Raw genomic sequence first — 17,341 nt, 5'->3', positions numbered from 1 at the left:
TTTCAACATGACGTGCCCACAGACCTGGGGCCCGTTCTTCGTACGTCGCTTACTACATCCAAGATCAAATCATCGCGCTAACCGTGAGCTCGCTAATCCGGTTCCCCGAACACACCTGCTGTTGACGATTAATACAGCTGGACGCAGTAATGTGACATCACTGGGTGTCGTAAAAGGGGCTACGCATCGATAGTAGAAACATTGATCGGCAACCCTCTGATTGGTCGGCGAAAATGTCGAAGGAGCGCGCTCGGCTCGGTATTTTTCGGCAGCAGAGCAAGAACTCCTGAGTGAGGGATTTCAGGAGTTTCAGAGTTTAATCAGAACGCAAGGGAACACTGCAAAGGCTGCAAAAGCAAGGAGAGAGGGCTGGCAGGAAGTTGCTGACAAATTAAACTCGTAAGTAATTTAATAATAATAATAATAATATATTGGATTTATATAGCGCTTTTCAAGGCACCCAAAGCGCTTTACAATGCCACTATTCATTCACTCTCACATTCACACACTGGTGGAGGCAGCTACAGGTGTAGCCACAGCTGCCCTGGGGCAGACTGACAGAAGCCAGGCTGCCATATTGCGCCATCGGCCCCTCTGGCCAACACCAGTAGGCGGTAGGGTAGATTTATTATATTACACTATATTATCCAATATTATATTACATTATATTATAATATGTTATATTTTATCCTCTTTCACATTAGAGCCACGACAGGACCCACTAGAACATGGGAACAGGTAAAAGTGAAATATAAGAATATTCTACAGAATGGTAATATTTATCACTTATATTGCTTTTAGTCTCTTGGAAAGAGACCCTGAAATAATCTGTTTGTTTGTTCATAACAGCAACCAAGAAAAGGGCAGAGCAACAAAAGACAGGTGGTGGTCCTGCACCCCCTCGTCAACAAGTTGGTTAAGTGAATAATACCCTCACGGGAAAATCGATATCTCTCTATGAGCACACTGTCGCGCTGAGCTAAAGGATCCTGTCTGTCCCGCAATATACGCTGAATTCTGAGGACTCTCCTTATCAATCTTGCACCTTCCTCAATGGGTTGCTCGCGTAAACGGACAGGACATGGCTGCGACAGACTTCCCAAATCCACCTTGGCTTTTATAGCCGTGGTCTCTCATCTTGATTACACGAAGTAATTTACAATTACTACTCTGAAATATGAATTAAATCTGTAATAATCACATACATGTAATAGAATGTTAATAGTACATTTCCCTTTTTTAGGAAATGACCTGTATGTATCTGTGTGACATCAATAAAAGGATCAAGTGCTGCATTATCTTCAGTTACATTGATGTTATTTATTTATCGCTGTTGCTTTCGTATAAATGAAGCGGACATACCTGCGTGGCCGCGATCTAATCCTGTTTACATAAAGTAAACCTGCTCCCGAGCAGGTTTACGCTTACGGCTCTGTTGCTATGACAGCAAGTCCCGGATGAGCTTCGGGGAACCGACTGATCCAGGATCACGCGAAATCGTCAACAATCTAATCCGGCTAACCTACTTAGCGAGGTACGAAGAACGGGCCCCTGGAGAACACCTCCAGCTGCAGGTGTTTCACTAACAGCTCGCTGAGCCGTGAATCAAACGCGTGTTCAGGTGTCGGCCCGCGGTGGCAGTCCTACGACGAGCTTCAGCCTCTGATGGAGGACGGCAAACATGCTGCTGTACTGTTGGCTGTGTGACGCAAACATTGTTATTAGAGTTCATTGAAATATTCGGCTCCCTGTGTTTTGCACCTGGAATAAACTCAAGGATCAGTCTCTAACATGTTCCTGCCTGTAACACTCGATCGGCTCGCCGCGCTCTCTTCATTAAAGCACTCGCCACGTTGCTCGTTTGTAGCACAAACCTGTAACATCTGTTCCCTGCCGTGGATTTATCTGTGAGTAAATATGGTGCGTTGCTGTGGGTGTGCGGTCCAGCCGAGCTCCTGCAGACACCTGATCCGTGTCGGTGCTGAAGCTCTGCAGAGTTAGCACGCGGCTCCTGAATGACGCAGGAAGCTGAGCGTGACGTGTTCGAGGGGTTCAAGGTGAGCTGTGCAGCTCCACCACCTCCATATCTCCCTGCTGCAGCCCCCCCGCTGGCAGATAAAAGAGAAAACGGCTGCGTTTGCATATTGAGCAGCTCTGACTTTGTGTCTCATTCACATTCAGGAGCAACATCTCCAGCTCGTCTGACAGCGGTGGGCGGAGCCTGATGATCTGAGGCGCGCATGCTTCGATAACCGAATAAATTAACTCAGTCAAAAAAAAGAAGACGTTTCTGTTCATTCTCCCCCCCCCCACCCCCCCGTCTGCAGTCAGACTGTTTCTGTGCAACACTCATCATAAACAGTCAGTCTGGCTATAATTAGGCCTAAAATAATGGTTCCAGATTAAATGATAATGAGTCTCCTTTAACGCAGCTGAAAGCGTCTCAGAAAACTCACAGACCCCAGAAATCCGACGTCTGGGAAACACGTTTATTTCTGCTCCGTGCAGAGAGTGAGATTACTCGTTGAGGAGCATCGGTCAGGGAGCTGCTCGCTCTCGGCCTCATCGTTACAGAGGGGAGAAAACGCCAGTCTGTATGACCTTTCACACACGCGTGTATACAAACCTGTGTCACACTTTTACACACAGGCTCAGCTCAATGACAGAATATCAACAGGAATAATTGATGAGCTTCACCTGTGGCTGCTCCCCCTGCTGGAAACACAAGATACTACCGCCGGTTTTCCTACAGGCTTTTGGGGGTGTGGTCACATGAGGCCCACTAACGAGGATCTGATTACCGTCACGACGCTCAGAAATCCGCCGCGGTCCTGTTATGGATCAGTCGGCCATCTCTGGCCTCGGCGTGCTGCTGCACTGGGCTGTTTTCACAGCTGCTGACTCACAGACCGCGGAAGTGTTGGAAAGTCAAATCGCTCCAAAAATAAACGTTCGTCTCGGCCTCTGCCGGCGGCGTGGAGAGAGAGGCGGCGAGGCCTCGTACCGCAGGATGGAGAGACAGCGAGAAAGCGGTCTTTGTGGTGGAATCAGCTGGAGGAGCGGGGAGGATGGAGACGGAGGTGAGGAGTAGGAGGAGGAAAGAGAGGATTTACAAAGTGAAGGAGGAGGGGAGCGCTGAGACGCTCGAGGCCGAATGAGAGGGGAGGCGGAGTGGCGAGCGTGGGCCGGCCCACAGATGGCTCTGCCCCCCCCCCGGTGTGCCATAACTAACTACAGTGACTGATGTGCTGTAATTATGACGGGGCCTCGGGCTGCGCCACTGAGGTTTTCCCGCGGGGGTGTCATTATTTATGGTTACAGCCACGGCGCCTCGAGGAGCCTCCCGAGTTTTACTGAGAGCAGCTGAAGCTGATCCAGATTAATCAATCAGACCAGGACCCGGTTTTACCGCCACTGTTTCTCAGATTCTGGCGTCTCCTCTGCGATGTCTGCAGGACGAGGACAGGAGTGATTCTTATTGACAGACCCTGCAGACGGCCGCCGTCACGGCCACTGAGGAACTCTGGACTCTGAAAGCTGATGTTTGCATTTGTACTCTGCCATCATGAAGAGCAGAGAGCTCAGCACGTTACAGAAACGCCACGCCTGCACAGGCGGCGTGCGAGCTGCAGTTACAGCCTCTTGTTCGAGCCGATACGCGTGCGTGGATCACGTTACCACCACGGCTGCTGATTCTGGGACTTGGTGCCCATTTGTGTCTATATTTCTTTAATGCAGCTCCACAAATCAAGCATACGTTTTAAATCCTGACATCTGTGGTGTGGGAGGAGCTACATGCGCGCTTTCCCCTGGTGACACGGTGTATTAAATTAGCTCACTGAGGCAGAGCCGTCTCTGCGTCAGGGGTCCCGGGAGGGGCTTCAGAGGTTCAACAGGAAGATCCTGCACATCAGGAAACAACCAAACTTAGGCTCCTCGATCTGCCCGATCACTCGGTGTGGCGAAAGCCCGGTGGGCTGTGTGAGGGTCCCGGGTGAGGTGGCGGACACAGTGGTCTCACGGGGGCTCTGGGAGCTCTGGATTGGCCATGACTGGGACACTCTCTGAGCACGTGCAGAGCCCAAAGCTGGATGAAGGCCTGCTGCGTCGGCTGGATGTTTCACAGCAGGTTCAACAGCTGCACACTTTACATCCTGATGGACTCAGGAGCGGCGCAGGAACCCCGGAGGTCACTGGGGGTCGGACGTGCAGTTAAAGCACCGGAGGACGGCCTTAAATCTGCCGCTCGGAGCGCCACGCTACAACCTCCTCGTGTAAAAGTTAAAGTTGGTTGAAAGAGGGCGGTAAAGAGCCGAGGACGTCACTTTTACATCCCCTCCCCACTCGGGTCTCTCTCCTCCTCCTCCTCAGACCTCCAGGAGAAAATGGATCAAGGTCGGGACAGCAAAGCAGAAGCAGAAGATTAATTTGCTCTTACCTCTGATAAATTATGAAATTAGCCTGTGAGGGGGAGAAAAACATGATTTGGTGAGTGGTCCCAGAGGGAACCCCACTGTGAGCTTGTAATTTGATCACACAGACATGTAATTTCAACTATTCAACTATTTCTGAGAAGCTGCGAGCCGAAGCTTTCCGCTGACTCTGCTATTACTGCGGCGTTTCTCAGCGGCGTCAGGAGCGCATCCTCGTCCTGCACCTGCTCGTTCCCACCTCGCGTTCCTTTAGCGTCACTCAGAGCAGCTGTGATCGAGTTCAGGAGCGTCTCCGAGGACATTTAGGTGTCTCCAGAATGGCTGACTTCCTGTTAGGACTCGTGTAGCTGCAGCCTGTGAGCTCACGCTGAAGCATTAATGACCTCGAGCTCAGTTTGGTCTGCTGTCAGCCGCCTCTTCCTGTCATGTGATGGTGATTGGCTCCGCCCACAGGGAACTTCCGGTCCTTTGTCAGGCTGCGCCTGCGGGTGATGAAACCTGTGACGAGGTGACATCAGCTCGCCACGAAAGCAGGAAAAATGTTGTAAACGCCGTTTCTGGCTCAGATGGATTTCTGCTCCATGCACTGGAGGACAGAGCAGAACAGGCCCCCGCAGCCCCGTTCACTCCAACATCATCAGTCTGAATGATGTCACTGATGATGTCACGGAGACGTTTCTTGGTTTGATATGTTCAGCTGATTTGTTCTGAGAGGAGAACGATCAGAGCGACGGTCCATCGTCGACACGTCTGAGTGTGAACCCATACCGGCGAGTTTACTGTTTGAAAACGATTCGTCACTTTGATGAAGGAATGACTGATAAACCTGTTGTTTCAGCGTCTCTGTGGAACTAAAGGAAGTTACATGTGGCCCAGAGTTAGTGAGCAGCAGCCCTCCCAGAAAAGACGCCTAGGCCTGGTGGCGAGGTGGCCGGGGTGGCTGCGGGGCTCACGGAGCTCCACCCTGGGAGCGGTGTTACCTCACGATGGTAAAGGTTAAATATCTCCTCTTATCTCACACTCTGCTGGAGCAGCTTTGCATGAGTCACAGTTCAAAAAGTCCCGGACTTTGGTGCAGCTCGCTAGTTCATCCTCTGTCTCTTTAAGGCCCACCTTCTTCTGATTGGCCAGCGTTAGGAAGCCTGCTGAGGGGCAGCGCACAGCGTGAGCCGTACTGCGTGTGCTTCTGTTTCAGATGGATTATTCTTACAGACATTTAGCTCATTGATTAAAACTGTGGGCGTGTTCAGTTAATGACAGGAATCAGCAGAGTCGTCCTCTTCAGCCTTTACATTAAATCCATGTCTCAGATTTCTCAGTATTAACTGGAGCTCATTCAAACACAGACTCCCTGCTTTCTGTGAGATCAGCTGCTAATCCGCCCCACAGATCCTGAAAATCTGACTTTTCATGTATTTCAGAAGTTTGGAGAGACGCTAACGAGGACAACGAGGCCGATAATATATCCCAACGAGCCAATCATCACGCAGGTTTAGACCCACGCTGGTGTTCAGCATATAAACGTTAGTTCTTGGAGACAGGGCTGCAAAAATAAAAGCCGGTTTGTATTCAGAGACGTGATTAGCACATGCACTCATGCATTTGTAAAGGAACAGTTCAACATTTAATAAAACCCTCCTCTCCTTCCTGCTGCTTCCTGCTAAACGTAGCTTAGCAGCTGATGATCACATGCATCAGACTTTATTTTCATCGCTTCATTCATTCAGCCTGAAGCACAGAAACTGAGTGTCTGCCTGAAAGCGGCGATCAGGACGTCCAAACACACGCCGGCTCCACAGACTCGTCACAGGCAGATTTAAACATCGTGTTCAGGGTCAACGTTTCACCTCCGGGAACAACAGGGAACAAGTCTGTGACATCTTCAGTTTTATGCTCAAATTTCAAAGAAACGTTTTAGCCGCAGAATTTTATTTATGATCTGAACGAAACACCTGAGGTTTGGATTTATTCCAGATCATTCGAAGTACCAAAAAAATGAATCTGATAAAACGGTTAAACTCACAGAAAGCGCTCTCTTTTCTGTGAGAGAAACAGAACCTTTGAGACGTCACTCGAGGTGTTTGGATGAGCTCTTCTAACTGTGCGGTGTCAGGTACTTACTGCTGGGGTCGACGTTCTCGCACAGCTCCGTCTTGGCCTCTCCGTTGGGCCGGTCACTGGCCTTGTGCGACAGCCGGGACGACATGGTGGCGGCCGTGACGACGGCCTTGAAGGATCGTTTCCTCTTCTGCACGTTGAGCTCCGGGTGGAAGATGATGACGTAGACTTTGGGCATGTAGAGCATGCCGAGGGCCACGGACGCGCTGAGGTTCATGGAGATGGTCAGCGTGGTGGTCTGGATGTACAGCTGGTGGGAGAGAGAGGGGAGAACGGGGTTAGTTAATGGTTTCATCTCAGAGGTGTTTTGTTCCAGTAACACTGTGAGGAACCTTGGAGTCATTTTTGACCAGGACATGTCCTTCAACGCACATATTAAACAAATATGTCAGACTGCGTTCTTCCATTTGTGCAACATCTCTAAAGTTAGAAATATCCTGTCTCAGAGTGACGCTGAAAAACTAGTTCATGCATTTATTACTTCCAGGCTGGACGACTGTAATTCATTATTATCAGGAAGTCCTAAAAACTCCCTGAAAAGCCTTCAGCTAATCCAAAATGCTGCAGCAAGAGTCCTGACAGGGACTAGAAAGAGAGAGCAGATTTCTCCTGTTTTGGCTTCCTGTTAAATCCAGGATTCAAAATCCTGCTCCTCACATACAAGGTCTTAAATAATCAGGCCCCATCTTATCTTAATGACCTTGTAGTACCATATCACCCTATTAGAGCACTTCGCTCTCGCTCTGCAGGCCTACTTGTTGTTCCTAGAGTATTTAAAAGTAGAATGGGAGGCAGAGCCTTCAGTTTTCAGGCCCCTCTTCTGTGGAACCAGCTTCCAGTTTGGATTCAGGAGACAGACACTATCTCTACTTTCAAGATTAGGCTTCAAACTTTCCTTTTTGCTAAAGCATATAGTTAGGGCTGGACCAGGTGACCCTGAATCCTCCCTTAGTTATGCTGCAATAGACGTAGGCTGCCGGGGATTCCCATGATGCACTGGGTGTTTCTTCCTCACTATGTGTTAACAGACCTCTCTGCACTGAATCATACTATCAATCTCTGTCTCTCTTAACAGCCTGACTCCTGAACGAGCAGAGGTTCATCCATCTCCACTGCTGCTGACCTCTGACCTTTAACCCTTTAGAGCTGTGTAGTAGGTACCGTCCTGGTGACGGCTGTATTTCAGTCACGCCGCTCGCTCGTGTCAGCGGCGGTAAAGAGACTCGGGAAGCTCGCCTCACTCAGAAGCAAACTCTCGACACTTTTTATGAGCCGGTGAAGGATTGTGTTTTATTACCCGCCGTGTTCTCGACCCTCGCCTGCAGCAGAGAGCGGCAGCCGGCCGAGCCACGCCATTAATGTTTTATGCAGTGTGTATATTGCCCCTGTGTCCGAAGCCGTGGCCCCGTGATCCCAATAGAGGGCCGATACGGGCCCGGGAAGAATGCATAAAGAGGCACGGCTGTGCTGTAATGGGCTTCCCAGAGTGGCTTTCACTGAGTTCAGCCCACTGTCTTTATGTGTTATGGCCCTGCTGTCACAGTCTGAGCGACGCCATTAACGGGGAGAAGTCACAGCAGGCGGGGTGGGGCTGAGAGTTAGGGGAGCAGCGGGGAGAATATTCAGACCCGCAGAAAGGCTGCTCGCTTCCTGCGTCACGTCAGCAGGAAACTACGCCGCGCTCTGAAGGAACACAAGGCCCTGCACCACCACCTGACGCAGGTTTAATGAGCCCGCGGCGTTTACCTGCACGACAGTCTGCACGCACGTCTTCTTCTACAAAGCTGTGGCAGCAGACACACCTGCACGTGTCCAGCTCATCTACAGTATCTTCATCCCTGCAGTCCCCACCTGCAGCTCGTGTGCACAGGTGAGGGTTCCTGCCGTCTGTCAGCGCCTCGCGTGCAAAAGACACCCTGACATACACGAGCTCCTCCCTGATGACCACGGTCTCGGGGTCGGAGACCTCCGCAGGTGCGAGCTGGACACACAGGTGTGTTTGCTTCGTTACAAAGAGGTGACGGACGTCAGAAATGGGCAGCGAGAGCAGCGTCTGTCTGCTCCAAGCAGACGAAGGCAAACATCGGCGAGGAGGCGGAGTCAGTGGTTTGTTTAAAGCCTGTGTGAGCTGCTGGCCCTCAGCTGGGACGGTCCACTCTGAGCTCTGGAGGGACACCTGCTGCTCTCTGACAGGTGTGCGCACGATCGTGCAGTCAGGTCTGTGCGAGGCTGATGTGAATCAGCGATAAGATGACACGACTGATAGAGCCCAAACGGCAGCGCTCTTATCAGCTCACCTGCTTTAATGTCCATCTGTGAGGAGGCGGAGCTTGAGCTGAGTGATCAGCAGGTCTCTGTGGATGCAGACTGAAGTGAGCCCTCCAGACGTCATCGCTCATATACAGTCTGTGGTTGTAGCTGTAGGTGGCGCTGCTCTGTTGCAGCTGTTTGGCTCTTTGTCTGTACACATCTGTCTGAGTGCTGCACATCTGGCAGCTTTTCAGCCGAGCTGGAGTGACCCTCCTCCTGAGCAGACAGCCTCAGAGCCTCTTCCAGCTTCACGTTGTGTTTCTATAATTCTGCTTCACTTCTCTTGCCTCCTATTTCCTTTGCACTTCTTCCCTTTCTGTCGCAGTCTTCATCCTTCCTCGCCTCCTTGCTTCCCTGTGACTCGTGGCGTCCCTGTGCTGTTTTCCTGACACGATGAAGGTCGTTTTCTTTCTTCGGCGTGTTTCAGCTGAAATGCTTGCTGCGTCCTTACGATGTTCTCACATGACTCCTGTTACTGCCGTCTTCTCGCCGTCACGTGGGGCCAAGCGCTCGGCTGCTCCTGCGGCTCTGATTGGACAATTGGTAGTAAACAACGAGTCTGGCCCAGCATGCTGCAGACAGACTCCTCCCCCCTCATTTAAAGCCCTCCCCCCAATGAAAACGTGCTCCTCTTCTCTGAAACCACATCAAAGATGGCCGTCTCACTGAGGTGGCGTCAGGCAGCCTGCCGTTTCTGTGTGAGGCACAAAGGTGGAGGTCGACTCCATCAGGTGCAAACGCTGAAACAGACTCCAACTTATCTACGTCAGGCCCAGCTGCGGTCCGGTCGGCGCCTGGCGAAATCATCCGCACACTTCTGTGTTTTATGGTTCACAGGGAAACGTTTCTCGTCTCGGCGCCACGTCCGTGTCACCGTGTGGCGTCCTGGGAGGCGTTTCGATAAAGTTTTGACACGCTGTTGGTTTGCTGATGTCCTCTGCTGCTGTAGCGCGGCGCTCTGTGAGGCTCTTCATTTCCATTTGTGGCGGATTTATTGTTGGATTGCTTCTCATTTTATTGACTCGCTCTCAGCGCACAGACTGGTTCATTTATCCAAATAATTGGACGCTCGTGACGCTCTTTGAACCTCTGACCTGCCCGAGAGGCCGTACGCATAAAGTTTGATGAAGTGAAAAATTAAAACTGTGTGTAAACACAAAGTGCAGACGGAGGCTCTTCATCATGTCCATAAAAGCTGCTCTTTAATAAACCTTCATCACTGAGGTCTCACCCGTCGTTTCCACCATCTGTGGCGGTGAAGCGACGCTCACTCAGCTCAGCGTGTCAGAGCGCGCAGGCGCGTGGAGGAAAACCATCGACGGCAGGAACAGCGAGTTCAGAGTTCACGAAGAGATCAGAGCACCAGGTAGAAACCGCAGAGCCGAGACCCGGACAGGTGCGTGCACCTGAGTGTCCCTCAGAGCCGAACAATACGAGCGAGGAGGATTCAGGAAACCTCTCAAAGCAGGACAGGAAGTGAAACTTTGACCTTGGAAAGACGTCACCTCAGACGTGAAGCTGGACGTCTTCGTGGCTGCGGTCGTCGTAGTGTGTCAGAAGTTACGGTCTGAGCTTCACAGCATCAGGAAGCTGCTGCTGATACTTCTTCAGGACTTTGTTCAAAGTTTAAGGGAAACTTTGCCAAAACTTTTATTTGCAGGAAGCTTTCGGTCTGAGTGACGTCCACAGATGTTTCCTGTATGGACCGGCGCACTCGCAGACACGGCTGCGCCACATTGCAAAAACCCACGAAGTTGAAGCGACACCAAATCACGGACGGTGTCGGCAGCGAGCATAAAGTAGGGGCGATGCTCGGAGCTCAAACCTCAGACTGATGTTTGTCCTGCACTGGAGGCGTTTCACCTTCTGAGGTCTTCTTCACGGACATTCGGTGGCGTTAGGTGGAGGAAACAGTCGCAGCCTCGTCGTAGACCCTGCTGCACTCTTACTATGTGAAGTCAGGTTTCGCTTTGCGTCACCTGTGTGAAAACACGTCATTCGCCAACAATTCGCCTGATTCGCCCTTTGCTTCCCGGCTCTGTGTCAAAGTCAGGCTGAACCAACTCAGTGAAGCTGAGCTCCAACTGCCTTCAAAGGGCATAAATAAGCTCCTCCCCCATATCTGATTGGTGGCGATGTCGGATGTACGTGGTGTTTAAGGCTCAGTTTTTAGCAGAGTTAAATATTTGCAGGTTCACCTAAACTGACATCAGTCTGCTGCAAACGCACCATGTGGATCAGGAGTGGTCATGTGACGAGGTCTGCAGCTAGTCACATGACCCTGTCCTGATCCTCCCCGCCTCTCAGGCTTCAAAGGCGCATTTTAACAATTGATGGCAGGAACGTGGTCATGATTCTGCCGTGTGCCTGAGGCCCGGAGCGAGCTGCGTTCAGGTCATTCCAAAGGTAAGACAGTCCCCGCCTTTGAGGACGTTTTGGACCTCCCAGCCACCGTAGCACATGACTCCTCTGACGACAGATTTTAAAGTAGAAACTGCTGGGTGCTGTAAACTCTTCAAAAACACTGCTTCCTTGATTACTCCGGCCGGAGCTGCTCTTTATGCGCTCAATAAAAACCGCTGCCACAGTTTCTGCTCGCCACCTCCAGACGCTGATAAAAGTTATGCTAACGCTATTTTAGCGCCGTACACAGAAATAAAATGGTGCACAGTGGAGAGCGATGAAACGAGAGAAATGAAGCATCACTGCCGCAGAGCTGGAGACAGTTAAGGGTGGAGAAGGGAGAGGCGAGGGTGGAGAGAGAGGTGCGTGAGAGGAGGTGGAGGTTCAGTGGGCGTGAGCGTAAACGACTAGCCGAGGAGGGCGGGGACGAGGAGAGGCTGCAAAGTTTAGAAGAACATCAGACACACGAGGAAGATCGACGAGACGTTCAGTTTGGATGGAGGGAGGAGGAGGTGGTGTTAGAGGTGGAGGCAGGGCGGAAGTGAGTCGAGAGTCACAGTGTCTGTTCCTAATGTTTTGTCTTCTTGGTCTGAGCTGGTTTCCATGGTGACACCTGTGGCATCTGAGTGCAGGTACACCCAGAACCAATCAGCATTCTGAAGCTGCAGAAACACCAAAACCATGGCAACCAATCCTGAACACACGCCAAAGCTCAGCTTCAGTGGACGCCTCCCTCTGAGACCGCCCTCAGAGTGCGTCCACAGCTGCCTGTGACTACGGTACGCACACGCAGACACACACATGCACGCACACTGAGGTGGTGGTGTTGAACAGCAGCTCGGTGCTGCAGGAGGTGACGAGGGTTAAAGGGCGTCCTCCTGCTGCCTCCTCACATTTGACCTTCTGTCCTGGAGTCATGGTCACAGATGCAACAATCCTGTCTCAGCTCTTTGAGCTGCAGCTTCTGCTGAGCCCTCTCTCCTCATCGCCGGCCTTCATCCCTCCAAAGCTGCAGACGTCTCTGCGCGGCAGCACGGTGCTGACACACCTCAGCTCTGCTTTAGGTCACCTGTGTTTTTATGAAGCCCTCTGAGGCACAAACCTGCCTCAGAGGGCTTCAGCCACGCAGCAGCTGCAGGGGTGTCAGCTTTGAATCCCAGCACGTGACCGCTGTGGTTTCACATGTTATTCTGGATTATTCAGGATTACAGATTACTCAGATTACTCTTACACCTAAACATCAGCTCAGAACCTCTAATGTGGTCTGTAGAGTTGATCATAGTTCATTTATTCGTCATGTTTCTCTCTTTCTGATGTTTGTACATTATGTGAAGGTTACTGTGTGATTCTTTATCATTATTGTTGTCATTATTAGCAGCAGTATTTGGGATTTTTAGGATGTTCAGCTGCAGATGTTTGAATGTGTTTGAAGAGCTTTGAGCTGCGGCTGTGGTGATGAGTTGGAGGGGGACACAGTTTAATGTGGCACCGCTCTCCACCTGCTGTAAAGCTAACTGCTAACTACCTGTGTGATGGCCCAGAGCTGCAGCAGAGAGGAGACAGACGTCCTGAAACAGCGTCCTCACATTTGATTGGCTCTCCAAATGTCAGCACTGTGAGTCTGTGTGTGTGAGGATGACTTGTTTACTGGGGTACTTAAATTCCACTTTCTCCTGCTGTTACAAAGTGGCAGGAAGTGGAGCTGCTGCTGGAGACAAAGCACAGAGCTGGAAGAACTCCTCCCCACTGTGAATAAATAAATAGCACGAATTTGTTTCATTTCTTTTTGAAATTTCAAGTTAGGAAAACAGTATCCACAAATGTGCAGAACGATGTATTTCTGTTACTGTAAACTTAAAACAAGTGAGCAAAATAATGTTACAAGAAGAAATTTCAAAGTAAAGATCACATTTTTCCTCATTCGTTTTATTCTGCAAACTCACGTCTTCACATTGCCACAGAAACACTCAGTGCATCATGGGAAGTCACCCAGCAGCCCGCGCCTGTAGCAGCTACACAAAGTGATACCATACTATACAACCCTGAGACCTCTGAGACCTCCATGTGTATACACCTGTATTACCCTGGGACCAGCTGTCACGCTGTGCAGGGGGTCGAGGAGGCTCTGATGGACCTTTTCGACTGATGACCCCGGGGAGCGCACTGATGGTCTGCTCAACAAATCACATTAAATCCTGTCAGATAACGTATGTCCTGACATCAGGAAACAGAGAGGAAGAGAAAGTGTTCGGAGCGAGCGGAGGAGAGAAATCAGGGAGGGGAGTCTGCAGGAGCGTCAGAGCCATCTCGGGTTATAAGCTGCCCCATCTCCACACCCACCTTCTCCCTCCACCATGACCTCCAACACGTAGCCGCTATTATCAGCTCCAGGCTCCTTAAATCCTGTGCAGGAAACACAGCCCAAGGACCTGAACAGCTACAGGCTGGATGGAGGCTCTGACCCTGGCTTGCTTGTCTTCGAGCTCATCGTTAGACAAACTGTGTCCGTCTATCAGCCTAGCATTGGCCTATCTGCTTAGACACCATATTTCTACGATTTTCAGGGCCAATAACCTCAGTTTGATCTGAATCAAGAAGCAGAAAGTTTGCGGCCATCCAGGTCTTTATGTCTTTATTCCTGCAGTTTAACTCATTGATCAGTACCTGTGGATGGAGTAAAATCAGCACAGCAACAGAAACATATGCAGAGTTTATTTCCTTTAAGTGAAAAACGATGAATCGACCAATCAGTGCAGCCCAACTGAACACGGCGGTGAGGAGAGGAGGACGATGTCCTGTGTGCTGACAGGTGAGGAGAGGAGGTGGAAACAAACATCAGTGCCATAAAATCCCTGCTGCATGAAGCAAAGACATTAGCATTGCAAATACCCGCCTCCTCCTGCTGGCGGCTCCTTCCTGTCTACACGTGGAAAACATCTAATTCAGCTGGACGGCGGCAGTCTGAGTCCCCGTGATGGCGGCGTAGTGACCTTGGCGTGTGCGTGAGAGGAGAAAGGGCCTCGTCTGATTTATTCATGAGGTGCTGACATGTGGCAGCAGATCCGGTGACGCTGAAACGCTGTTCGGGGCGTCGCGCATACGAGCGCTCCATCAACAGCGGGTTCTTGCACACGTGTGGTCGTCTCTTTAAGCTGATGTCATTCATCTTTCTTTGAGGTCACGCTGAAGTTCCCGCCCTTTCGGCGCTCTCGGAGCAGACTTAGAGTCTCCGTGAGTTCGAGCGCTGATCTGAGCAGCGTTTCCGATCTCTCGTTGTCGCCTTTGTCTTTCTGATCACCTCACCGGAGTCTGAGTCTCCGTGTTCGCTGTTTTGTAATGTGTTTTTCTCTGTGAGGTCGCGTAGCGTCTGCGGGCTTTTGGATCAGTGTTTCAAAGGATTTCTGTCCTGTAGGCGGCGGGCCGGACCGTCCTTCAGGAGGGTTCTTTGCTCTGATCTCATTTCCAGCTCGCCCATCTCTTCACTGAGGCTCTGAGCTTCAAGTGTATCCTCTCATTGATAAATCCTGAATGAGCCATTCACATCAGAGAAAACACACAATGTACCTGCGCTACAGTCAGAGGCATCAAATCCCTCTTCAGGCTCCAGCAAACAGCTCTTATCATCATGAGAACAGGACGCTGCTGAGCACACGCAGCCTGATCCTGCTGCCTTCAGCATGAAGCCTGCTCTGCAGAACAGGACGGCACGATTCAGCCTCCTCAAGACGTAACAGGAAACACGAGATGGAAGCTCGTGGTGCACGGCGACCTTCAGCCTCCTGATGTAATGCCGGGGGGTGCCGGTTAGAGCAGGACCCAAGAGCAGACACAGGCGAGGAGACGTGACTTTACCAAAAAGCGAGATTTTATTCTGGCTGATGACAGAAGGCAAAGCAACTAAAGTGGAAACCGACTATCCTGTGATACTGAACACTATACGAGAGTATGAAACCGTGATGAAGCTCTGACACTTTAACAACCACGTCTATGACTGTGACGACTATGACGAGACGTAACTGGGAGGGTTACACAGACGACGCGACACACACCGAATGAAACACAGACACTAAATACAAGGAACACCGGACTCTTTCAAAGTAAAACAGGAAACATGGAGACACAGACATGACGCAAACTTGACAACAAGAACCACACAGACATGAAACATGACAGGTAGACACACAGGGAGGCTTAGTACAGGGGAAGATGACCCAGGAACTAAACAGCAACCTGGAAATTAACTAGATGAGCTGAACTGAAACTAGCAGAGCAGGAACCTTCACCTGACAGGGAGACGAGGCAGCACGGACCCTGAGAGCAGATCTTTAAATATTATCCAGGTCAGTCAGCAGGATCATCCACCACAGGAGGAAACCTGTTTCTTCAATGGCTGGAAAATCATCCCAGAATCAGGAACACTGCCCTGAGACTGCTCCCAAACAAAACACTCGCACATGAACACGCCACATCGCCCTCTGACAGCAGGGCGGCCATCTTTACTGCATCCACAGACTGCTCTCCTGTTTTCCAGCTAACAGGGCGGGTGTGTAATCAGAAGCTGATTGGCTCCGCCCTGAGAGTAAATACAGCGACGTCTGCACTGCAGGTTTAAAGGCTTTAGGACCTCGACAGAGAGCGAACGCACACATGTAGGCGACGAGTGCAGGACGCCACAGGAAACTCTGTTTTCAGCTCTGCTCCACCCTCACCGCTGTGATAGAACCAAAGGATTCATCATCTTCAGATTTGTTCCTTAATAAATGTAACACAAGCATCTTAATAACACAGTTACTGTAAATGATTAAATACTCCGGAAAGACAGCGGAAATACTCTGGAATACTGTGGAATACTGTGGGAATACTGTGGGAATACTGTTGGAATACTGGGAATACTGTGGGAATACTGTGGGAATACTGTGGGAATACTGTTGGAATACTGTGGGAATACTGTGGGAATACTGGGAATACTGTGGGAATACTGTGGGAATACTGGGAATACTGTGGGAATACTGGGAATACTGTGGGAATACTGGGAATACTGTGGGAATACTGTTGGAATACTGTGGGAATACTGTGGGAATACTGTGGGAATACTGGGAATACTGTGGGAATACTGTGGGAATACTGTGGGAATACTGTTGGAATACTGTTGGAATACTGTGGGAATACTGTGGGAATACTGGGAATACTGTGGGAATACTGTGGGAATACTGTGGGAATACTGGGAATACTGTGGGAATACTGTTGGAATACTGTGGGAATACTGTGGGAATACTGTGGGAATACTGTTGGAATACTGTGGGAATACTGTGGGAATACTGTGGGAATACTGGGAATACTGTGGGAATACTGGGAATACTGTGGGAATACTGGGAATACTGTGGGAATACTGTTGGAATACTGTTGGAATACTGTGGGAATACTGTGGGAATACTGTTGGAATACTGTGGGAATACTGTGGGAATACTGTGGGAATACTGTTGGAATACTGTTGGAATACTGTGGGAATACTGTGGGAATACTGTTGGAATACTGTGGGAATACTGGGAATACTGTGGGAATACTGGGAATACTGTGGGAATACTCTGGAATACTGTGGGAATACTGTGGGAATACTGGGAATACTGTGGGAATACTGGGAATACTGTGGGAATACTCTGGAATACTGTGGGAATACTGGGAATACTCTGGAATACTGTGGGAATACTGTGGGAATACTGGGAATACTGTGGGAATACTGGGAATATTGTGGGAATACTCTGGAATACTGTGGGAATACTGGGAATACTCTGGAATACTGTGGGAATACTGTGGGAATACTCTGGAATACTGTGGGAATACTGGGAATACTCTGGAATACTGTGGGGATACTGTGGGAATACTGGGAATACTGTGGGAATACTGGGAATATTGTGGGAATACTCTGGAATACTGTGGGAATACTGGGAATACTCTGGAATACTGTGGGAATACTGTGGAATACTGTGGGAATACTGTGGGAATACTGTGGGAATACTGGGAATACTGCGGCTCTGACACGGAGCTGCACAGATAAAAGAAACGAGCTGAGCAGACTA

The 17,341-nt window shown here is 50.2% G+C and overlaps 1 protein-coding gene across 1 annotated transcript in view; it reads right to left on the bottom strand.

Moving 5' to 3' along the window:
• grm7 (glutamate metabotropic receptor 7) overlaps positions 1–17,341 on the bottom strand; it is a 160,295-nt gene that overhangs the window by 1,481 nt on the left and 141,473 nt on the right. The window contains exon 9 of the mRNA XM_085407707.1: positions 6,555–6,801. Coding sequence (XP_085263833.1) covers positions 6,555–6,801 — 247 coding nt within the window. The remainder of the gene's footprint in view (positions 1–6,554; positions 6,802–17,341) is intronic.

This window comes from Rhamphochromis longiceps, linkage group LG5 (assembly GCF_057381845.1).
Source record: "Rhamphochromis longiceps isolate RC_006_pf linkage group LG5, R_longiceps_female_GT1.1, whole genome shotgun sequence".
NCBI lineage: Eukaryota > Metazoa > Chordata > Actinopteri > Cichliformes > Cichlidae > Rhamphochromis > Rhamphochromis longiceps.
The sequence above is the reverse complement of the archived record's forward strand: the minus strand, read 5'-3'. Positions and strand labels throughout refer to the sequence as shown.